The sequence below is a fragment of the Anas acuta genome, chromosome 3 (assembly GCF_963932015.1).
Source record: "Anas acuta chromosome 3, bAnaAcu1.1, whole genome shotgun sequence".
Classification (NCBI taxonomy): domain Eukaryota; kingdom Metazoa; phylum Chordata; class Aves; order Anseriformes; family Anatidae; genus Anas; species Anas acuta.
In genome coordinates, this window is record NC_088981.1 from 82,321,103 (window position 1) to 82,345,564 (window position 24,462).

Consider the following 24,462-nt stretch of genomic DNA (forward strand, 5'->3'; position numbering starts at 1 on the left):
ATTTAACCCCAGTGCAATGATAAATAAAATAATACTGTAACCCTATTAAGAACTAGCGATAGATAGTAAAGCCTGTATCAGGTTATCTGTTCCTTTCTGTCTGTGAGCTGGGAGCAATTCATGTGTATCTGAATTGTTGAGGCTATTGCACATGGAACTTTAGTCTACATTGTGCCAGGAACAGGTGTTGTTCTGAGGCTGAAGTCATCCCACCATCGAAGTTGTTACTACCTCTGTGCATTCTGAAATCCCTCTTCACAGAAAATACTGAGTCTGTTCCCTCATGCTGGGAAATAATTAAGTACTGTCTACTGACTTCTGTGTTGTTGGTCTACAGGCATGTGTAGCTAGAATTATGTTCTTTTGAAAGAACCCAGGGTGATGTTCCATGTGAAAGCTACCAGGGTAGAACAAACACACAACTGCTATCAAATTCTGAAGTTGTACAATTCAAAACTCTTCAGTCCAATTCTGTGTTGATTTTCTTCTATGGGGTATGTGCTAGTGCCTGGTATGCATACAACAAGGTGACTTTTGGCTAATTATTATTTTTACTTGGACAACTGCCATCCAGTTTTGTTATTGAACCCTGATACCTGAAAAATAGAATTGTATTTGAAATGGCTTATTAGCAGGCCTCTTTTTTTTTTTTTTTTTTTTTTTTTTTTTTTGCTACTAACTCATTTCAATTCTATTGTACAAGAATAGTTGGCTTTGGTCTCTTCTGTTGAAGTTCCAGTGCATGTTCTTTTGAGCTTTTTAGATTAACTGGCGCAAACTAGTTTTTAAAATGTTTGTTTTCATTTTAAAATTGATACTCCAGTTAAAGCATGTTAAGCTTTTTCCTATGCTAGTTTGATACTGCAATTGCAGTATTCCCCAACAGATTTTTTTAACATGCTAACTTTGTAGCAGTAGAAAAACGGCCTTTATGAGCATCTTAAACCATTTAATCTTAATTGTACCATCTTGTTTGTGAAGAAAGTGCTTGCTTACAAGGATAGTCCAAATGGAAGTGCCCATTAGGACTACTCCATGGAACTAAGAGCTACAGATGGTGGTTTAAACCTAGGAATAATGTTGTAAAAGTCCAGAGCTTGAAGTTTAAGCATTCCGATTAGCAACTGGCATACAAAAAGTAAGTCAAACAAAACTTGAGCAAGTAATTCCAAAACCCCAAAGTAGTTGTTTTCCCTGACTTGACTGGGCTGGTTGGCCTTAGATCCTCAAAGAAGGAGAGACTAAGTATGGCTAGCCAGTAGTGAAGATGAAATTCTGGGTCTGTCAGAAGCAAGCCAAGTAAATATAACCTATGAATCAGTCTTTCTGACTTCAGAAAGATCCTATTGCAATACTGTTAAGAAAAAAGTAAGTTCAATTTTTCAGATGTTGCATGACTGACTTGACTTAAAAGCCAGAAATGTTAGCCACAGATCTCTTCCAATATAATTGGATTGTTATTCATAACAGCGCTGAAGTGTGCAGAGCACTATGCAAGTAAATTTCAGTACAGATTAACCACACATACTGTGGGCTTTGAGCATGAAATTTCAGTGTTGTTATTAACACTAACTTACTGCCATACCTCTGCTCTTTCTTCGTTAGTTAATTTTGTGTAGTCCATGACCATGATGCTCTGAACCCTTATACAATGAGAATAATGTCTTTTACACTTGCTGTACTTCAGGCAACAGAGAAGTTCCTTCTTCAAACCCTGTCTAGAACCTGCTTGTGTGGGGTTAGGGGAGGAAAAGCATATGTGCTGCATGACTTGCCTTGCTGTCAGAGTAACAACATTCATGTTGTATAAGGGGATCTACCTGTGCAATTTAACTTGGTTCTTTTACTATATTTTTCTTCTCTTTATCCTTTTTCCTTTTAATTTCTGTTCTAAAACTGCACCCAAGATGCCTTTGCAGCTTCTCCTGGGGAAGCCCCTGCAGCAACAGAAGGGGCAGCAGCACCAGCTACCCCAACCCCTGTAGCAGCAGCTCTTGATGCATGTTCAGGAAATGGTGGGTTTTATATCGTTAGATGGTCTCTTGCTTTGCTGTCTTGGTTTTGTTTTGTTTTGTTTTCCTTAAACTACATGGCAGTGTGTTTTTCTGAAATTTTTTTTAGTGCTTGCAATTGGTCAAAAAATAAACTTAGACTGAAGAGCATGCTTACCAAAATGGCCTGTTTCTGAGTTCCAATACCTTTGTGCTTGTTCAGTAGCGCTAATAAATTATTCTGGCAGTGCTGACTTTTGTGAGCAGTAACCTGTTAAACTAGATGTACTTTCATCATCTTTCTGTTTTGGCCTTGTCAAACAGCCTTTGAAAGTTCTGCCCTTTAGTAACTAGACTGCTCAGCCTTTCAGATGGTCTTTATTTTGGAAAAACATAAGTAACGTGTTTGGATAAGTAGGCTAGATGTTAGAGTAACCTCATCTGTGTGCGTGAGTGTATTTTCAGTATGTGCATAGCTGATAGTTGCTTTGATTTTGACTTCCTCCCTCACTAATCCTAAGTATGCATACACATATATTTCCCCTCTCCTTTTTACAAGACCCCTTTGCCCCATCCGAAGGTAGTGCAGAGGCTGCTCCCGAGCTGGACCTCTTTGCTATGAAGCCAACAGAGACTGCTGTTCCTGTAGTTACCCCTACAACTAGTGCAGCCACTCCAGCTCCTGCAACAACTCCTTCTCCAGCTGCTGCTGTTGCTGCTGCCGCTACTGCTACTACAGCTACTGCCACTACCACTACTGCCACCACCTCTGCTACCGCCACCACCTCCGCTCCTCCTGCTCTAGATATCTTTGGTGGTAATATTGTTTTTAACTCTTTGGTGGATTAATCTGTCAGGAGTATTGAACTAACAAATAGTTGCGTGCATGCATGTGCTAGGCTTTCAAAACAGAGAGCCTATTAACTCCAAAGATGCTGTGCAAAATTTGAAAGTTCACTTTCAGTCCTGCCTTTCAAAAATGAGTTAAAGACGTGTTATGTTCTTGGTCTTAGATTTATTTGAGTCTGTCCCTGATGCACCTGCAGCACCTAAACCAGATGCTACTCCTAGCATAGATCTCTTTGGTACAGGTAAAGAGAGAAATCTTCAAATACCCTGCTGCTTTGATGCCTTGTAATAGTGTAAACTCATTGAATGATACTTAACTTCTCCTTGTTTTTTCTTTCATTTCTGGAAGATGCTTTTTCATCTCCACCGCATGGAGCTTCTCCTGTGCCTGAGAGTTCTCTCACTGCTGATCTCTTATCTGGTGAGTGCTTGTTTTCACAGGCTTATGGTTTTGATTTTATTGTTTTCCCCTCAAGAGTGAAAAATAAGACTTATTGTCAATTTACATCTTTAAGCTGAAAAACTAAGTTGTGGGTTTGTTGACACTTTCATCATACGATTAGCACTTGTTAAAGATGTGGATCATGAAGTAGCTGACACTTATGTCAAGTAAGTGATGTGGCTGTTGAGAGAGTATATCCTGCTGTAGGAATAAGAAAGTTAGTAATAAACAACTCTTTAAAGTACTCTAGTGTTCAGTTGCTGTGTGAGAAACTTTGCAGTTCTGCAGACCGTTACCTGAATTTATGTATCCCATGATTCTCTCTGATAAAGCCCACGTGGCTTTGAAATATTTAGCTATCATTGTTGCCTTGCTGATACTAAATATTATATTTCCTATGCTTACTGCAGTGGATGCATTTGCAGCCCCCTCTCCTCTACCCACTGCCTCTCCAGCAAAGGTGGATTCTTCAGGTGTGATTGACCTATTTGGTGGTGGGTATTTTTCTTTCCTCACCACTTCAGAGTTGAATCACTTCATCTCAATTACCTTTGCGCTTTTCTAAAGCTGCAGTTTTCCCTTCTTACAGCTTTTCTGTCTGGCATTACAGCTAAGAATAACATGTCCAGTTCTTCATATTGCAAAATAATGAACTGCAAATGAGCTGTCATTGTTGCCATTTTGTTGTTCTTAAGTTTGCCAGTTTGTCTGCAGTCAATGCATGTATGACACTTTTCCTCAGAGGTCTGATGAAAGTATGTTATGTGTTTTGTTTTTTCTTCCTTGTTCTTTGCAGCTCTGCACTTTCACATTGTTTTCTGTCAGTTCCGTTTCTCAAAGCAGCTAAAGATTTAAGGGTGACTTGTCTCAAACCAGAGAGCCGAATTACAGGATCTTTGTTATGTTTGACAAGGTGGAAATCAGGATGAGCACAACCAGCTTTAGAAGTGCTGTAGAAAATGAATGTTACTTACAAGTGTTGAATTTCTAAACATTAGTGAAATATCCATCTGAAAAGACTTAATGTTAGTCAGTAAATTCTGTCTGGAATTACTCCAAACTCTGGAGGTGAACGAGTCAGATCAGAGGTTAACCCTCTAGCCTAGAATGCTGTTTTTATGGGTTTTCTGAGAAGAGGCCCAAATAAAAGGACTTGCAAGCTTCTCTGACCTAATATCTCATCCTCTTTAGTGCTATTCTTCCCTATAGAAAAAACAGCTATTTTTGAAGCACTGCTTTGTTGCATCTCCTTTTTTCCACCTGAGCTTTGCATCCATGGTACTGCTCTGCAATAAAGATGGTCAAGCACTTTCATTTTCTTCTTTTGATGAATGAAATGGTTGTCCTATGTCATCTCTTGTTTAAAATAAGTGACAAATTTATGCATTTAATTTTGAACTATTTACCTTCTGGAATTTCTTTTAGATGCTTTTGGAAGTAGTACTCCTGAGCCCCAGCCTGCAGCCCAGGCCACTTCCAGTTCCTCAGCTTCTGCAGACCTACTGGCTGGTAATAAAGAACTTTTTTTTTTTTTTTTTTCATTAAAAAACAGAACAAAACACTTTATTGTCATGCAAAATCTAAGAAACTGTCTTTGTGAAATCTTCTGTGTTCATTGGGTGTAAATGGGCTTTCGCACTCAAATAAAATAGTTTTTCATAAGATTTCTTAATACTTTAGATTTCTTAAAATTACTTTGATTTGTAATGGCAAATCAAAGGCATTATACCAAAGTACAGATTAGCTTCCTTGATTATGTTCTTTCCCTACTCTTCATTTTCTGCTTCCTACACAAGCTTTATTTTTCTTTAACATTTACTGAATAGTAGTGGTTCCATAATATTTCACTGACTGACTGTAGCAGTACTTGGATTAAACAGTGTTGGAGGCTATGCTCTTTATCTATCACTTCTAACCCATCTTTATTTCTCGCTTGGTGTAATTCAGACGGTTTACTGACATAAAGGTTAGAAAATTGAATGATTTAGAAACAGTCATGGATTTAGCCAAAGAGAGTGGGGTGATGGAGGACAGCCTTTTTGAGTGCAAAAGCCTAGAATTGTTGGAGACCCTCTCCTTACAGTGCATAGGATAAGGCTCATGCTAGTGCTGAATGTGGCATCAGACTCATGCCTGTTTAGGAGATTGAATAACTGTGAAATTCTTGTCTGCATCCTACAGCTTAAGCCACTTCAGCTGAATTGTTTCTACCATTCTCCAAAATTCCTGATACACCATGTATTTTAGTTGATATAGTAATTGTGCTAAACAGTCATGACTCTTCCCCATCTTAGTTTGAAGTTTACAGAAAGCAAGATCCCAGCATGTTTTTCTTGGGATTTGAGAAAACGTCTATTTTGAAGGATGTCTTGAGTCATTTTTCCTCATGTTTCTGAAAGGTGAATTTGTCAGGAGGTTACCCTTAGCAAATGTATATGATTGCTAGCTGCATGTTGTACTTCTGTCTTCATTTCTGAGCCAGAATGGAAGTTTGCCCTTTATGCAACAGCTAACCATTCTAGGCGCGATGGGCCCTGTTGTCATTTGCTGTCTGAAGGTTTCCCGTGTCGATTTACATGGGGCTTGGTTTCTGATATAGAGTATATTTTTGTGTTTGCATGCTCATGAGAGATTCCCCACTGTGTGAGAAACCTGTAACACAAATGAGATATCTGAGTATGTGATCTGCTGTTAAGTGCTCAGAGTTCTTATAAATGGGTGCTTACATTCTGAAGCCACCTTAGACAGTGACAAACTGCTAGTACCTGCTGTATGTGTAGGTATCTCCTAGCTAGGCATCAAGAAAGTAGAAGTGTTCTAGAGAATAATGTGTGTGTGCTGAACCTGTTCCAGTGCTGCCAAGCTGGCTACTTGGTGGCTTACACAGTGTAAATTCATGTTACATCTTAGTACCAGAAGTTCCAGGATTTTAAGTTAGAAGACTTTCTTGGGTTTTAATACTGGTTCCATTATTCTCTGTATTAGTTAAACAGCCTGTGGATGGCTTTAAGATGGAGATTATCCTTTAGCCAGTAGGTCCTGAAACATACCGGTAATTTTACAAGGAAAAAAGATTACAAAAAGAAGAGCTGCTGCCCTTAGTTGTGTGCATTATCTGTGATCTGGGTGCAAAGATGTTGTCAGGAAGAAGCTAATCCTGCTTATGCAAATGTTAGAAAATATTTTCTGTCCTTATCTATAACTAAGCTTAAATTATAGTAAGAACTATGCTCCAGATGGTTTAAGCTTCATCGATGTGCTCTCTGAATCTGAGTCACATTAAATCAAAACCTAAATTATAAAATGGATGTCATAAGCCTGAATGCTCAAGCAGACCTGAAGCTGTTTGGGTGAATATATTTTTTTGTTGTTTACGTAAATTCAAAATACTCCAAGTTATATGTGAATCTCTGTTTGGCAGATACAGAGGGTATGTAAACATCACAGCATATTGCTAAGCATTTGTTCACCCTAGATAATGGCAGATGTATAGCCTGCAGTGCAATCCAGTTTTATATTTAAGATTGTCTAGGTTTCATGTAGTGGTAGAAGGTTTGTCCTTCATGGTTTACGAATGTTTCGTTGTACTAAGTGTTTATATGCACGGTATTACAAGTATACTCACCATGCATCATTGTCTTAAGTGTTCTGTTGTCAGGTAAGTGCCTAGATACTTGGCTTACTTAGAAAAGGTGATAGATTTTTTTTTTCTTCATACTCTAAGCTTCTCAGCAAACAAAAATAGAACTGTGCCAATAAATGCAATAGTCTAGCCTTTTTCCCTTCTAGATCTTTCTATCCAATTAAGGTGCATGCATATGCATCCCAGTGTGTAGTCTAAAGGCATGTTTTTTTAAGAAATTTTACGTGACTGTATAATTAAAAACAAGTTCAAAATCAGACAGCTGGGGATGTCCAGACAATGTATCTCAGTACAGCTCAGCAACAGCTGCTGCTGTTTCTGCAGACTCACTCTGGGTCTTGTGCAAGCACTAGATGACTAAGATTTTAATCTGTTGAAGCATATCTGTGTCTTCTGTGCCCAATATTGCTGTTAGATTGTACAAGTGGCTAAAAGCTATGGAACTAAGACCAATTGTCATGCAAATTTCACCTGAAGCTGGGGAGGACTCAGTTCTGTAGCTGGAGAAACAGGCACTTTGCAGGGCTTTGCAAAAGCTTAGTCACTTATAAAATTCTGCTTAGAAAGTGATGTATGATGTCATTACATTGCTGCCAAATTCCTTGTGGAGGCGGAATGGGTCTAACCAAGCACAGGATCACCAGGATGGTCAGATATTAGAACAGGCTGCCCACAGAGGTGGTAGAATTTAAGAATCTTGTGAAAGTGCTCCAAAAACCTCCCTGAGCCACCTGATTTGATGAGACCTGCTTTTACCAGGGACTGGGACTGGGTGGTCTCCAGATATCCCTTCCAACCTAAATTACCCAGAGGCAAATCTGCTTCATGCACAGACCCTGGAGAGCTGAGCTGAGGGTAGTTCTCTGATCCACTATGTCTGCCCAGATTCCGATTTAGCAGCTGTGAACACGTGGCTTGCCACAGAGTAGGATTTGGGTAATAAGGTTTTCTTGGTGCCAGAACGCTGAAGTGGGCCTAATAAGCCCAGGGAAGCTCATGGAGGCATGTGAAATGCTCTTTACTTCAGGCTGCAGAAAACAGGCTGCTCTGTGTCTTGCTCTTGCTTCCCTGTCTCCATCCAATGCAATAGATTAGGGACTAGTCTAAAGGGACTAGTTTAAGTCATCTAGTCATCTAGTTTAAGTTATGACCAAAGTGTCACTGCCTGCAATCTGGCAAACTTTAGCTGAAGGATGATGTTCTTTGAGGTCTTTCTAATCAGGTTGTGCTCTCCTGGGCCAGCAGTGCACAGTTGGGTTTGCTGAACTTTCCCAGGTGTGTCCAGGGCCAGTGTAGTTGTTAGCATAGCTCTACAATTAAAGCCTTTCTTCTGATGGTACAGCAAGCTGCCGGAATATGGCCAGGACCAAGTGATGGCACAGCACTCGTTTCCCTGCTGAGGATTTTATTTTGAACAGGATTAGCTATTAATTCCTTTCTCTTCTAAAATATGAATCTGCCTGTAAGTAGGGATGGTTCATCAGGTGCATATATAAACTTTTTTTTCCTGTCCTTTCTACATTTGTTAAATGTTTGGTGTTTAGTTTTCAATCTCTGAGAAACCACAATTTGGGGGGAGATGATTTAAGGTATCACAGTGACATTTGATATAATTGATATTCACAATTTGAGCATAAATCCTCTACATTGAGTGCTAACCTATCTTGTAGCTAAATGTCTGTGAGGTGCTTGATTTCATAGATGGGAAATGTACTATTGTCACAGCTTGTGAGATGTCTGCATAATATGCTGTAGTTAATAGACCCTGTGATCATGGAAAGAGGTTTTGGATAAAAACTAACAAGGGGTTAGAAAGTCTTCAGTGCTTTCTTCCCCACTGAACTGGTGTTTGGTTACCACTAAATGTAAGTTGAAGAAAGATGAGGAAGAAAGGAATTAGCTGACTGCTTAAGTGAGTGATACTAACTATTTAAGTAAAAAGTCAAAGCAGCATTGGAAGATAAATGTAATTAGATAATCCCTTCTAAACTGATGTCTTTATGGTATTTAATTTCAACAATAGGATTGTTGGAATAGCATCCTTAATTTATGAGATTCCTCACACATGAAAAAAGCTGTATTTGTCAGATGAGAACTTAAAATGGTCTCTGCATATTAGAGAAAATGATCTGAAGAAGGATTTTCAGATGGGTAAACATGCAAGCTTCTGGTTTGGGGCGATGATGATTAACTGAGGAAATGACAGTAGACTGCAAAGGCAGGAATGTCCCTGAAAAGAAGCTACAGGCAGTGGTAGAGCACTGGCATGTCACCATCTTATGTTCAGCTGTGGGAAAATAATATGCTTCCTACTCTGATATAGAGGGAAAATTACAGACTGTAGAATGTGCAGTGGTCTTCTTCATGTATTATCATAGTTTCAGTTGGAGTGGTGAGCTCAGAACTGATCCACCTAATGCGAGGGCAGCAGGGCAGCTGGGAAAAAGCAAGGCTGAGAGACTGAAGGAGTATGGAGGTGTCAGGAATCAGTCAATAAAAGATTGAATAAGAAAGAGGACTGGCTGGTAGAGTAAAGAGAATTGAGGAGGTGTCATATGTCTGTTTTTTTTTTTTTGTTTTTGTTTGGTTTGTTTTGTTTTGTTTGCTTTTTTGTTTTGTTTTTGTTTGATTTTTTTTTTTTGACAGTCTTTGCATATTTAAACAGTTTCTAGAGTCTGTAGATAATACAAATAAGCTTAAATTTCAAGGGAGATCAAATTTTATAGTGGACAAGGGAGGGAATTTAAGAATAGTAAAGCAAGGGAATAAATTGCTAAAGGCTGGAGAATCTGCATGATTAGGATTTATTTATTTTGTGGATACTGTTGATCCTGCTTTGGGAGGAGGAGGGAGTGATAGATGGCAGTGTGAAGACATCTTCAGGCAGACCAGTATGTTTTAAGATAGTGAGAGGCTAAACTGGATGATTAAAACACTGCCTTCTGAACTGGGATTCCAAAGTAGTTGTGTCCATTAAACTGTGATCATGTTCTTCTCAGGCTACTCCTCTTTCTCTTTCCTTTCTGAACTAATTCTTTTTTGTTGCTTTCTACCTGAGAGTTTACTTAACTAAAACTGTAGCGTATAGTACTAGAAGAACTGTGTACTCTGTCTGCCTCTGCAGATACCTAAACAATGGACATTAAAATTTTTACTGGTAACTCCTGAAAAAAGCATAAATTTCTTGGATCATATCTGGCATACAAAGGATGCTTGTGTAGTCGAGCTGTTCGCAATGGTCTAGTAAGCACTGCTTTTATAATTCTGCCTTCTACAGGTTGAGCTTTTGTTAAACACAGCCCATCAAGACTGATTCTAATGTCCACATCTCTCTTATGTAACTTTTTCAAGGCTTTGGAGGGTCTTTTATTGCTCCTTCTCCATCACCATCCCCGGTCACTCCAGCTCAAACAAGCTTACTACAGCCTAACTTTGATGCAGCTTTTGGAACAACAGCTCCAACGACTGGCAGTTCATTTGATGCATCAGGTGAGCTGAAGGTTTTCTTCCTATTAATTTCCTAATGTGTTTTGTGTGTTAGATGAGTTGATGACACCATGTTTAGGTTCTGAATGCAAACAATAAAAACAATTTCCCTCTTCCTTCTCTGCTGGAAGAACTCAAGGTTGTGTTTAGACAAGTGTGTGCCCAAGAGCTCTCTGTACCCATCTTTTATTCTACCATGACAGTACAAACCGAACTAGTCTGAACATCATCCTTGCATGCGCTTCATGGCACAAATCAGGAATTACTCAAGGACAATACTTTTCTGTAAATCAATTATATAGCCAAGTCATCTTGCTGTTGCTGCTGAAACTGTTCTTAAGCTTGCATGGCACCTGAAGTTACACAAAACTGAGACCAAGGTCATGTTCTTTGCCTGACTATAAGCTTAAACCTTCATCACTGCTATCATTTTGTTTGTATCTCTTCCATTCTGTACTTTCCATGCTGGGTCCTTGCTACAAACTTAAAATTGGTGAGTTCTGCAACTTTACAAGAAAAAGGTCTAAGTAGTACTGCTGCGTGGTTGGTTATTTGGTTGCTTGCCAGTGCACATGCTACCCCTTTCTGTTGACTTAACATTAGCATGTACCTCAAATACAGATCAGAAGATAATGCTGGCATGAGATGTACCAGGCTGTTTGACTTCAAGAGATCTAAAAAATGAGTTTCAGAGATAGATGGATGGACTAAGGAGACTAGCTCTGTCAGTGTGGATGGTTCTCATTCCTTCTGATCTTATGAGATGTTAGTAGGCTTTCCTAACTCCCCGCTGCTTGCAAGTGAATAGTAATATCCTGAGACTGTTTTAATCCTGTTGCCATAAAATGTCAAGGTATAAGACTGCCTTTGCCATAAATCTGACTGGTGTTTGTGGCAAGATGTTCATTTTAAAAGCCTTTAAATGAATATCTCCTGACAAATGTGTGTGCATCTGACATCTCTCTAAGGATGTCTGTAAGAAAAATAGTGTTATGTGGAAGCAGTGCTGTATCTTTGTAGATTCAGCTCTCCAATTAAAGTGCTTTCAGGCATGTCCTGTCATATTAGTTTTCATTGGTATAGCTCTTTCAGGGTTACTGTACATTCAGTGTATAGTAAAATGACATGCATGCCCTTGTTGGCATTACTTCTAATGTCAAACTATGTTTTGGTAAGACTTGTGACATTGTTGTCTGTACTATATTTGTTGGACCAACATCAAAGTGGCTGGTAGTGTTTTTCTTACCAGAGCTGCTATTCTTTAACAACTCTCCTTTCCCTTCCAGTGTTTGATGGCTTAGGTGATCTTCTTATGCCAACTATGGTTCCTTCTGGTCAGTCTATAGCTCCTGCAGCTACAGCAACAGTCACTCCTTCAGCAGCAAGCAAAGGACTCGGAAGTGATCTTGATTCATCTCTTGCAAACTTAGTAGGCAGTAAGTGACACATTTCTGTTTTAAGTGATGTGGCATACAATGATAGTTTTTGTTTGTAGATCCAAACAGCTGCCCATTTTATCTTTCTTCTACCAGTGCCCTTTTATTTCCCTAGGAAGATCAGGGCAACTATAGGCAGAAGTAGGGCCTGATTTGGGTAGCTGGGGTCATAGCTCGTCCCTCATTGTCTCCAGAATCTGAGCCAAATAGTAGGATCTATTTACTAAGTATGATTGGTAACATGTGAGCATCCTGGGACACTAACGGGCACATCAGACTCTTGATGGGTGGGCCCCCAAGTAATAACAGCTGGAGTGGTGAAAACTGTCCAAAGCATCTGGTAGCACTATGGAATTTAGTCAGAAAAGTTCATGAAGGCAATAGCTGACTTGTTGCTTAGTGAGAACAGGAGTAGCAGTGGGGTGAAGTGAGAATAGCCAAGAACAGATGGTCTCTCAGACAGCGAACTTCCCAAAAAATGTTCTTGAAATGCTAAACAACAACAGGTTCTTTCCTATAATAGAGATAGCCTTTATAACTAGAGATCAGTAGCACCAGCACCTGTACAAACCTAACAGACCCACCTAGGCTAAGGTACAATAGTACTGAAGTTGTAGTAGCAATACTGTGTAAAAAGAATATTCTGTTCCTATATGTAAACACAGCAAAGATATAACTGATCTGAAGATGCATACTATTTTTCTTGGTGTGGAGAAAAATAACTGTGTTCAGAAGTCAGCAGGAATTTTAATCACTTGAAAAATCTGCACATCATTTGGTATATCCTGGTTTGGGGGAGTAAATAATTGCACTTAGCAATTTGACTTTTTGCAGGACTCATACCGATCATGTGAGAAGAGAGTTTTTTAAAAACTTACCCTAAAACTTCTTTCAGAGAGTAATTAAGGAAACCACTTGGAGTGCACGTGCATGATAAAACTGATAAAACTGTAGAGCTTCCAAATAACACTGAGTTTTATCTGTATGAGTAAAATAATTTAATAGTTCAGCGTATAACATGAAGAACAGAAACTAATGCTACCATTCATGGTAAATAGTGCTCTTAAATAACATTTTGTAGACCTAAATATATTGTCACTTTGGTTTGCTTATAGAGCAAAAATGGCTTCTTCAAGTATAAGACACCCATAGGGTTCCTCAAAAGATTGTCCTGTAGCTGTGTCTTATGCTGTGCTAGTGCTGTCTAAATGGAGATAGCCAGAACGCCATTATTCTGTATAAGCCCATGTGCAATGAAACGTGAGCTATTACTTTAATGCACTTTAATTTATTAGACATGTGACTTTCCTTTTTTCTTTTTTTCTTATAATTTTCAGATCTTGGAATTTCTGGTACCACTTCAAAAAAGTAAGTTCAACATTTAATTAAATATATATATATATTTATATATATTAAAAAAAAAAAAAAAAAGATGTTCAAGTCTGTTTTGTAGTCTTACATTGATTTCCATTTTATTAGGATCAATGAATCGGTCACATGCCAGTACTCCCCTCCCAGCTCCCTTAACCAAAAATGAGCACTTCATAAAAATTCTGGGAAGTGTATTCTGTTCTGTACAGATTCCATGAATAATTAATGTTAATTGTTCTTGACATAGCTTTTAAACTTGCTGGCTTTAACCTGAGTTTCTAAAAATATATATGTATATATAAATCACTGTCTTCATATTGGGTAGCTGATTTCCAAATGAATTGTCCAGATAATAAATTGAATAGCTCTCCTCATTATTTAGGCTAATATGTAATAGTTTTGTTATCTTTTTACAGACGCTGGATGTGCTTATCGTGTAGGCATTGGAATATTTGTAAAATAGAAAAGAAGTTGATTCCATGCAGTGAAAAGCTTCTTTTTGCAAGAAGAAATATTGAAAACATTACACTGTTTTTGATTGTCTTAAGCTAACCAATTGCTTACTTCTGTGCTGAGTCTTCCTCTGTATCCAAGACTATTTTATGATGTGTGTACTTCAAGATGTCTTGCACCTCTGCAGAGATGATAGGAGGGAAATAAGTAAACACATCATAAAGTTTATTCCCCATACTTAGCTTCCCTCAGTCTACTTCCTTCAAAGAGTGTAGCTTATTCCGGATAAAGCAGCCTCTAGCAAAACCCGGTTTTGAAACAGACCTTTTATTCTGTTAATGATTTGTTTTTCTTGTATCTATCAACTTTTTTCAGAACTGAATGCTTTCTTCCTTCTTCTGTCTGAGCAAGATTTCCAGCAATGAAATGACCTTTCAAAGACTTCTATCAGGCAGCTCTACTGCCTGGCCCCAGTAGAATAGGCAGTAGCAGTCCCTCTTCCTACTTCCTACAAGGGTATATGCAATAATATGTTACATTCAATCAATACTAAGTAAAACAACTCTTTAATTCTCACCACAAAGGCCATAACCATGTAACTGACTTCAGTGTAGAATGTAGTGGTGTCTACCACTAACAATCCTTGAAACTGCGTACTAAAAGTGTATCTTTCTGTTAATAACTTAAACTGCATATACCATAAACTAATGTAGCTGCAGGCTTAAAGTTAACGTACACTGCAATTGATTTTCATTTTCACTGTGAGGGTATGCAAAGAATAGCTCTGTCTCTCTCCCTCTCTACTAGGGGAGATCTTCAGTGGAATGCTGGAGAGAAAAAGCTAACAGGAGGAGCCAACTGGCAACCAAAGGTAGCACCTGCAACATGGTCAACTGGCGGCGTCCCAAGTGGTCCATTGGTAGGTGCTTAATCCATCAATACCACCAGTATGAAACCTCACTATTTTAAGACTATGCAAATGTGTGTGCAGACACTACTCCTGTTTGTTTCAGCTAAAGAGTTTGCTTTGTTATAAATTATATGGTTGTGTCAAGAAACGTTTTTAAGACCAGATTGACTTGAACCCAGTGATAACTGGCTGTAAATAAAGACTGCTTTTTTTGTGTGTTTTCCAAAACAAACAAACAAACAAACAAAATATGACTTCACATATACTTTTAATGTCTGTGGACATTTCTAAGAACAGTGTGTGGTTACCCTTATAGGTCTTGACCAGCACCAGGTCCAGGTAGACTGTCCAAGGCACAATGATATTTATGCAAAGCTGAAGTACTGGAAGGAGAGAAATTTTTTTCTCAAGCTTCTCCTTGATTCAAGCTTTCCTGAATGAAGTAGAACAAAAGACTACATGGTATTCAGACTAACCAGATGTTTTTTGTTAGAGTAGTTGAAGGGTGTAGCTTCTTTAGCCCAGTGAGATCAGTCTTTTGGAAAGGTTAAGATTCCCCTGTAGAATATACCCGAAGACACTAACTTGGCTCAAGAGCAACTTATCTTGAGTGATCTACAGTGGTTATCTGAAGAAAGGTCATACATCATCAAAGCTATGCAGGGCATAAAACAGCCTCTGTTGGAAAAAAGTGGGGTGGAGGTGAAAGGAGAGGACTGTCAGGGCGAGCATGACCGGCTCAGTTCCTGCTGACACATTCAAAGGTTAATGTAACTCTAAGCATGTTCCAGTTTGTTCCTTTACCTAATGGAAGGTGCAAGAATTCCCTGAGGTTGATACTTCATTGAATGTATTAGTTGTAATGTTAACTTTTTTTCTTAATAGAGAGGCTGGACCATACTGTACAGTGTAAGTGAAAAAAAATTTTTGATCGCTTTTTATACTTGCTAAACAGATACTAACAGCAGCTCACCAGCACTGCAGTTATTACAGCTGGCTTAAAACTATCTAGAAGCTATCTAACACGGCTCTTTTTGGATTGTCCATTCAGCAGACAGTCTTCAGGCAATGAATGGTACTAGTGGGTGCTTAACTGTTCACGCTCAGTAATCTCAAAAACAATGGCTTCAAACTATCTGTGCTATACTTAGATGTGAACGATCTGGTGACCTATACTATCTGAACTTTCTAACTCCTGTAATATCAGTCTCATCTGGTAGTAGTTTTACCATCTGATAGGTAACTATCCTTTCTGGAATGCTGGTTTTGATAGTATTTTGTGAAATTTGCGTGCTACGTGCATTTCTTCTACATCTGTGCACCTAGGTGTTTTTGAAAACCACAGAAAAACGTAAATATTAAGACCAAAATGAATTATTCCTTCACATCATAGTTGAACCTTGAATTTGTGACACTTGAATTTTGATCACTTCTTCCCTTCCTTATGACCTTTCAGCTTCTGGATTAAAATCAGCAGAATTTCACAAAAGCCCATTCCCTTGAATGACCTGAGCACTTTGATGCAAAAGGAGGTTCAGTTTGTGTCTTGGCATGTGATGGACTGAATTCTGAACTAAAATGTTGTTCTTTGGCTGGACTCAGATGGCTTTAGGGTGCTCACTTGATGTCATTAGCCCATGTCTTTCTATTCCTTGCTTTCCATATCCAAATGTCCAGATCTTGTTCTTAGCTTGAGGACAGCTGAACTGATAGTGCAATAATTGAAGTGCTCCCAGTAAAACTGGAAAAAGGTTCATAAGCATTCAACCCTTTCTTGCCAATTACTATTGTTCAATAAATCTGGAATGGGTTATCCTGACTAGTCTAATGTTTCCTAAGAAATTGGTATATTTTAGTCTTGAAGCAAGGATCAGGGAAGGGCAATAAATGCAGCCTTTATAGAAGTGGATTGTGTAGTGAATAATTCTTGCATATATCCAGAGACGTTTCTGTGCTGTCAACTGTAAGCATGCTGACAGCTCTGCAAGCATGGTGGGACATAACTGACTCAAGGTAGGCATTCAGGATTTAGAGGCTCAGTCATGGCATTACGACTTCTGTAATAGCTTGGGAAATTGTGCCAGTATACTTACTAAGGCTGCATGGTAGCAGTAATGAGGTTCCTAAAAATCCTACCACCATCTTTAAATCTCTTCTTTGAATGTTTCCTGCCTTTCTTTAAAGTTCTTAGCAAGAGTTTAAGCACTGTTTATATTGAATATACTTCTGCAAAAAAGGAGAGACTTGCCTGCTTTCCAGGCCATAGGGAGACTGTGCATGGGAAATTACAGGCAAGGGAACCAAAAGGGATGATGTATAGGTTCTGCTAGGTAACTGAGGTGGCCAAGTACAAAGGTACTGTTTTAATTGTGCTGTATGTCCACTACTAAACTAACATTTCTCTCTTCCTGAATCCTGGTAAAATATTGCTTTTCTGTGCTTATGTTTTATTTGAAAATCCATTGCATAACAAGTTCAACTTTCCTTTGTAAAGTTTGTAACAGTTGTGATTCTGGTTTAAGTGTGCGAATTTAATTTTTAACTAAATGAATCTCACGGCATAAAAATACTATTCTTTTTTACTGGAAACTAATAACTATAGCAATTACTTCATTTAACTTTACACTCTGCTTAAGCTAGGCATTGCTAGCTTAAAGTGATATTAAAATCAGTGCTATAGCAAGTGCAATGCTGTGTTGGCTATCAATTACAAAATCGGAATGCTTTTTACCTTGTGTAGAAGAAGGAGAAAAGTATGAATTTTCTTGGGTCTATTTTGAGTTGCATTCAGAAAATGAACTCCATTCATTAAGAGAATTGAGACTGTCACATTGGCTTTCTTATGACAAAGAAAACTGAACATCAGTGTAAGGACTGATTCAATTCTCTCATTCTTCAGAAGCATCATGGTTTTGAGATTAGGTATTATGTGTTACAGACATTCTTGCCTTCTTTTTTTTAACTGTGGTTTTTTTTTTTTTTTTTAATTTATTTTTATTTTTAGACAGGAGCCGTGCCTCCAGCAAGTGGTGTTCCTCCCACAGGAGGTGCTCCACCTGTCGCACAGCCAGGAGCAGCATTTGGGATGGTGAGTCTCTTTCTTTCGTTACCTGGCTCTCCCTTCTTTATCCAGAAACCTACTCACACTGCTTTAATTTACAGCCCCCAGCAGGAGCAGGCGTACCCATGATGCCCCAGCAGCCAGTTATGTATGGGCAGCCTATGATGAGGCCACCATTTGGAGCTGCCGCTGGCCCTGGTGTACAGGTGAGTGTTAGTGTTAGATGAATGTTTAACTGTTATCCGTATCGCTAGAAGGGAGTTGTGTGTACATTATCTCAGCTCAAATTCTAGCTGTAGGTTTGTAAATGGGATTTCTTGCAGTGTCAGCTGCCTGACTTGCAATTGATCACATGAACTACCTTGATTTTTCTTTTCTTTTTTTTTGTTCTATTGCTTTTTATGAGACCAATGGAACAGGTTCAGAAAGTCTCCTGCACCTAACTACATCCAAGATGTCTTTGGGGGGGAGGGGGAGTGGGAGGCTGAGTAAACTTGAAAGTGGAGCTGTTTGACAATTGTATTCTGTACAGAGCTTGACAACGTTTACTAGAGGTGTGTGCTCTGCATCTTCCCTCCGAGCCTACCAAGAGGATTCTACAGAAAACTGACCTGCTTATGAGCAAGCTGAGGTCTCAAGTTCTTTGAAAGCTGTTCCTTAGCAAATGCAAGTTGAACTGTTTTAGGCTAGTAGCATGCTGGGTTTATTTCACTGCAAAATGACTGCATTAAAATATGAATTACCATAGTGTACATAAAATTGGAGAGTTCAGAGCAAGTTTTTCACTGCAGTGTGCAAGTTTAAATAATTTGGGGTAGAATTTTTCCTCTAACCTAGACTAATGTGGAAGAATGTGAAAGAAAGGTCTTGAACTTCAGTTACTTTTTTTTTTTTTTTTAAGTGGGGGATACATGGCAATGCTTCATTTTTCATGTACTTAAAGTATGTACTTTATCTAGTCTGACACTGTGACTATCACATATTTAGATCTACAGGGGACATAAACTTGGACAAACACATGCAAAGCAAACCTGTTCTTAGAGAACTAGCATAGTAATTAAACTATGTGTTGGGTCTCTAAATTGCTTGACAGATGGAGAATCTTTACCATAAATTTCTGTGCATAAGAATTCTCTGGTATTTGTTGTGTGCAGGGAGTTCCTTATTCATTTAATGAGAAGGTCTTTGCTTAGCAGCAATTCTGCATGAATCACAGAATAGCTGAAGCTTGAAGGACCCTGTGGAAGTCTTCTTGTCCAATTCCTCTTCTCAATCAGGCTTCTCAGGACCATGTGTAGACCACTTTTTGTCTAAGGACAAAGACTCCACAAGCTCTCTGGTCAATCTGTGCCAGTGCTCCATCACCTGCACAGTAAATAAGTGCTTCCTCATGCTTAGGAGGAACCTCCGGTGTTTCAGATTGTTCCCATTGCCTCTTCTTCTGTCCCCTATCCTGTTTTACACTTGATCAATATATGTAGAAGTTACCTCTGGATATTATCCTGCAGATTTGTATGTACTGATACTTTAAAGCAGAACAACATAATCTGAGAAGATGATTATTAATAAGGAGGTAAAAAATAGTGAATGACTGCAGAGTGGTCTCTAGCTCCCAAAACAAGGTAGAGAACTGCTGTAGTACTCTCACATTACGTTTGTCACTTAGAAAACCATCTGTCCTGCAGCCTGTTCCACGTCATGCAGCTGCCTATTTACCATGCTGCCACCAAAGAGTACAATCTTAGCAGGCTTAAAAAGGGATCAAAAAAAAAAATAAATTTATGGTAATCTTCAAGAGCGGATTGTAGTAACTGTGTGATTGCCCTTATCAAAATGCAATAGGCTAGTAACAAGGAAACACAGACTTATCAGCTGCCAGGGTCCTTCATTAATATAACAAAAAATAATGGAGTAATTAATGATGAAGTAGGTTGAGTGAATGGAGACATGACATCCATCCTGTTGAACCGAGGATTCCCTCTAACTGGAAGCTAATGAGATTGGAAATGTAGCACTCAGTATTCACTCTGATGCAAAGCTTTAGGCTGATGGATGGCCACTAGGTGATGCAACATAAGCCATGATAGCTGTTCCAGGCTATTTCTCCAAAGTAGAGTTCAGTTTGTCGTAACTCTGAAAAGGAAAGGCCCTTTCCAGAGTGGAGGCAGGGACCAAATTATTTGCAGTACTTTGCTTCTGGGCAAGTCAGAAGTCCATCTTATCTTTGAAATAAGGTAGGAGGTAGAAGTTCATGCTCTGGCTCTAAAATATGATTTTTAACACTTAAAACTACTCAACCTTTTTTTTTTTTTTTTTTTTTTTTTTCCAAACCTTAAATCAAACAATCATCCTGTAGCAAACTACACTCCTTAAGTAAGGAAACACATTCCTGTTTAAGTATCTCCAGGTTTTCTTTGTAGACATGGGAAGAACTTGAAACTGCTCTAATTGAGAAGTTGTAGGTATTACAGCTATGCCTTTCATGTACTTGGTCATTTCCTGCCACCTTGAACTGTCTGTTCACGTAGATATCAAGAATAGTATTATAGAAGACACATTTTTTTCTCAGAGTAGGGTGGTAATCAAGGTGCCTAGTGTCCTGGGTAAGGTGGCAGTGGTGGGGAGTAAGTCAGGATGAGAGAACTATTTACCAATGTAGAACAAGTTGTATTTAAATGCCAGTTGCTGGGATTTTCAGATGTACTCTGCAGCACACACTCAGCTTATTCTGGGCCTTGGTGTTTAATATCTAACAATTGCTTAACCTCTGTCTGGGTTGATAATCCTAACAGCATTCTTTCTTACAGGCTGAGAGTGATTTACAGCTGTGCTGACTAGTATATGCAATGTCTTTGGCCTTGTGCATTACATCAGCCAAGCATTGTTAGCTCTGTAGTAAGGACAGAGATTAAACAATGCTTGGGAAAAATGGCAACACGCTGAATTTAGCAATAACATAGAGCTTCATGTGCTTGCAGTGTGTTTGTGTCGAGACCCAGCTATACTTACCTAATGACTGTGTATCCTTGTCTGCTTTGTTTTTTTTCTGCCTTCCCGTCTGGCATCTGTTAGCTTTCTCCAAGCCCAACTCCTGCTACTCAGAGTCCCAAGAAACCTCCAACAAAGGACCCATTAGCGGATCTTAACATCAAGGATTTCTTGTAAACGATAAGGTATTCTGTGACTGCCTGCATGTTACACTGTAGTACATATCTGGCACACAGATGTTGGTTAGTCTGGTAGGTTAAACATGGCTGATAGAATTGTAGCTTCAGAGATGGGCAGGAACACGCACTGGTAGTGTGGTGGCTTAAGCAGAAAACTGAATTATGTCTGTATTTTTAATTTTAGCCTGAAAGCTTGACTTTTGACTACCTTTCTTTTTTTTTTCTTTTCTGAAAGTTGCTGACCAGAAAAGTTATCTTCAGTCTATGATTTCCATTTTGACCTGCTTCCACTCAATCTGAGGGTTTGCTTTTTTTCGTGAAACTAATGTTGAAAGAAATAGAATCATAATAGCATACAAATACAGGGGGCAAAACTGTGCCAGAGAGGCTTGTTCCATGGTGTTACAGGAGCTGTAGATTGCTTTTGAGAGCTCTTGGTAAATTGTGATAGATCTTATATCAGGTCTCACGTGTGTGGAAACAAATTTTGTATCATAGGTGTGGAGAGATCAAAATTAAAAAAATAGGGCTAGAAAGAAACATCAGATCAGACTGAACACTTCTGCATTTTATTTTTCAATTGGCTGAAGTGAGGTAAGCATTTTGTAAATAAGCCTAGAATAATTTGCCATGTGAGGAGGAGACAATAATTACATATCTTTGAGGCCTTCTTTATAAGTCCCTTTTCTTTCTACCCATAACTTAATTTTAAGGCTTGTTCTAGGCTTCTTCTATGCTTGAATTAGCAGCAGCAGAAGGGATCATGCTAATCTTAGCAAATACCACCTGGTTCCACTTTGTCCATGTCACCAAATCCCAACACTGAAGGTGTACCTGGGGCTTTGTGGAGACTTCCAGAAGTGGAGATGCATTTTTATTGCTGGGATTCACTGCTTTCAGCTTGAATTTATAGTAGATTGATTCATAAATGTCTATGGGACTGCTTTACTGAAAGCTGGTAACCTCTCTGAGGTGCAATGAAGCGTGTATCTGGTGTTTTCGCCTTAATTTTTCTAGAGCATGCTTTATTTGATTCATTATTTCAGTTTTCATCTAACACTTTGCTTTCACAGCTGCAGTTTTTCTGACTGGATGACAAAAATGTGAGTTTGGAGTCTGCAAATCGATGCTCAGAGTTTCGAAGTGAGCCACCAGTACCAAACCCAGCGCTTACTCAGACTTTCTCTTACTCCTGAAACGTGTAGCACAGCTGTGAAAGTGAACATTAGGAATGTGTACTACCTTAGCTGTTATCCCTACTCTCTCTAAATTTGTGTACTTGGGTTATTTGTGTTTTACAATTTAAACAATGGATGTATGTTTCTGATGCCTTCTAGTGCTTTTCTGAACCTATCCCACAGGGGCAGATTATGCAGCTGTTGTTTGGTGAGCCATTTGGAGCGATGTCTGTGTTTTTTGAAGGTTTCAATGTATATAACTTTTTGAGGACACCTAAAATTTCCCTAAGATTCAATTTCTCCTTTATCTGTTACAAAATATAGTGTGATAATACCAGATAGTAAGGAAAACACTTATGAAATTGTGTGGAATACATTTTTTTTCCAGTCACAGGAATCTCAATTGTCGTGAAAAAATGTTTTATTTTTGTGGCACTGTATATGTTAAGATAATTTAAAGTAATATAAAGGTAAACTTCCATAACAAATACTTTTTCAATGATTTTCCAAGAATGAAAGATCATATCTGAAAGAAATATCATATTTATTGCCATTTTGGTTTTAAAATATATTTTAATTATTTAAGTTTTTGCATTTTAAATTGGCATATTTATCTTTCAGTTCTTGCTAAATGCACTGAAAATAAGTAAAGGGTCAGTTTCTCTCAATGTAGTTGAAAAAAAAAAAAAGCAGCCATAGTTGTGTTGGCATTAAGGGATTTCGAATCTGAGAGCACTCTTTGGTATATCTGTAGTCAAAACATTGCAATTGATGTTACTCACCTCTGTTTAGTTCTTATGTACATCTCTTAATTTAGTGCTTACCTGTGTATGCCATAGGCTAGTGTTTTCTCCATTTCCCCAATTGCGCTGTGAGTAGCTTTTGTACTATTGGTGATTAGATTTAATTCTGATCCAGAGATCCATGCCCTTTACTGTACATAATGTGTTTCTTTAATTTTTATTTGTTCTCATACTGTTTCTGCTGATGGCTTGGCTTAAGATCTTGACTCTTAAATGAGGTCACTGTTGATCAGTGTTACAAGTGGCTTGGCAGTTCTCTGTAAAAGCATACTGGGTTGGAAAGATCTTCACCTGAAGTCTTTCAAATTAACTATTTAATCAATGTATGGTACCATTAAAAGTGGTTGTATCTGAATTTACTGTGGGGATAACATACACCGTAATGGGAAAGTTCTATAAAAGGCTAATTTCAAAATGGCTCTTCTTTCTTTGTATTTCAGTTTAAAAAAAATAAAAAAATGGAAAAGAAAGAAAAAAAAAAGAAAAAAAAAAAAGAAAACCCCAGTGCATGTGTGCCCTCTGAGATGCAATAAACACCTTGATCAAAGTAAATACCTTGTTGCCGTTTTTCTGATTATTCAGATGTTGATCATAATAATATACTTTGAGGGGGAAAAAAGTATTGAGAAGGTCCTTATGAGAGGGAGAGGTGAATTCTCTAGTTTGATCTTTAACACTTAGGAAGGTTTCACTAGATGTTCATCTCCTTAAATTAGAATATTAGTGGAATAGTTGTGGCTGTGAGAGCTTATAATACTGGTCCTGATTTCTTTCCCAGGAGGTATCATTATATGGCTTATTGAGAGCTAGCACAGCTGCGATGGCATAGGAATTGCTTGCGCTAAGGTTCATCTTACAGCAGGATGAAAAGAGGAGAAAATGTTTCATACAATTTAGCTATATTAAGGTCTTTCTGATACTATTCACCTAACAAGCGACTTCTTGCTTTAGTACCACGATGAAGTGATGAAGCAGTACTGAAGGCTGCTTTAAAGCAATTTATAAAGAACAAAATACTGAAACAACCTGATCATCTCTGGTAAGGTCTGAATTTTGAAATGGGTTTTAAATAAATTTCCAAGCTGAGCAACCAGTAAGGGAGTGCCATTGCTTAAGAGTTTTTTTTTTTCTTTTTTTTTCTTTTTTTTTTTTTTTTCCCCTCTTATTTGCTGCTAACATTGGTATTAAGAGTCTGTCAGATTTTGCTATTGAAAAGTTGTTTTTATGCACATACCCTGTGGATTCAGACCGGTCTGGATTATGAGCCTGTAAGGCTCTGCAGGTCCCTGGCTTTTCTCAGTATTTGAGCAGTAAGACCTAAACAAGTTCTGTGAATGTACGTCCAGAAAGACTCACGGTGCTCTCAGGTTCTGGCCAGTCGGTTTTCTTTGCTCAGCCTTCTTACGTGCTCTGCGTTGCCTGAATGCAGGGAGCACTGAACCTCTGACCACCATATTGTGCATCCTTTCTCAAAGCAAGCATACTTTCTTCAGAGGACAGTCATAACCAAGCACTGCATACACGATGTCTTCAGACCAGTTCATTGGTGTGTTGTTCTAATTAAGGTGATGCCAAACTAGTTGTGTGCACTTTGATGCCAATAAATGTTTGCTATAACCAAGTTCAGTGATTTCTCCAGGACACAGCTGCAGGTTTCAAGGAGCAAAACCTC

The 24,462-nt window shown here is 38.5% G+C and overlaps 1 protein-coding gene across 13 annotated transcripts in view; it reads left to right on the plus strand.

Moving 5' to 3' along the window:
* SNAP91 (synaptosome associated protein 91) overlaps positions 1–23,342 on the plus strand; it is a 71,057-nt gene extending 47,715 nt beyond the window's left edge. For 3 of the 13 annotated variants that reach the window (XM_068678056.1, XM_068678057.1, XM_068678055.1), the window contains exons 15-29: positions 1,908–2,015; positions 2,551–2,808; positions 3,005–3,082; positions 3,190–3,261; positions 3,693–3,776; positions 4,708–4,791; positions 10,277–10,414; positions 11,698–11,847; positions 13,185–13,215; positions 14,479–14,590; positions 15,467–15,490; positions 17,586–17,669; positions 17,744–17,848; positions 20,715–20,815; positions 21,883–23,342. In XM_068678056.1, the coding sequence (XP_068534157.1) occupies positions 1,908–2,015; positions 2,551–2,808; positions 3,005–3,082; positions 3,190–3,261; positions 3,693–3,776; positions 4,708–4,791; positions 10,277–10,414; positions 11,698–11,847; positions 13,185–13,215; positions 14,479–14,590; positions 15,467–15,490; positions 17,586–17,669; positions 17,744–17,848; positions 20,715–20,807 (1,421 nt within the window). In that variant the 3' untranslated portion in view covers positions 20,808–20,815; positions 21,883–23,342. Of the gene's footprint in view, positions 1–1,907; positions 2,016–2,550; positions 2,809–3,004; positions 3,083–3,189; positions 3,262–3,692; positions 3,777–4,707; positions 4,792–10,276; positions 10,415–11,697; positions 11,848–13,184; positions 13,216–14,478; positions 14,619–15,466; positions 15,491–17,585; positions 17,670–17,743; positions 17,849–20,714; positions 20,816–21,882 lie in introns of those variants that run through there. The other 10 variants (XM_068678065.1, XM_068678066.1, XM_068678061.1 and 7 more) reach the window with 9 other exon arrangements.
* The last annotated feature ends 1,120 nt before the right edge of the window (positions 23,343–24,462 follow it).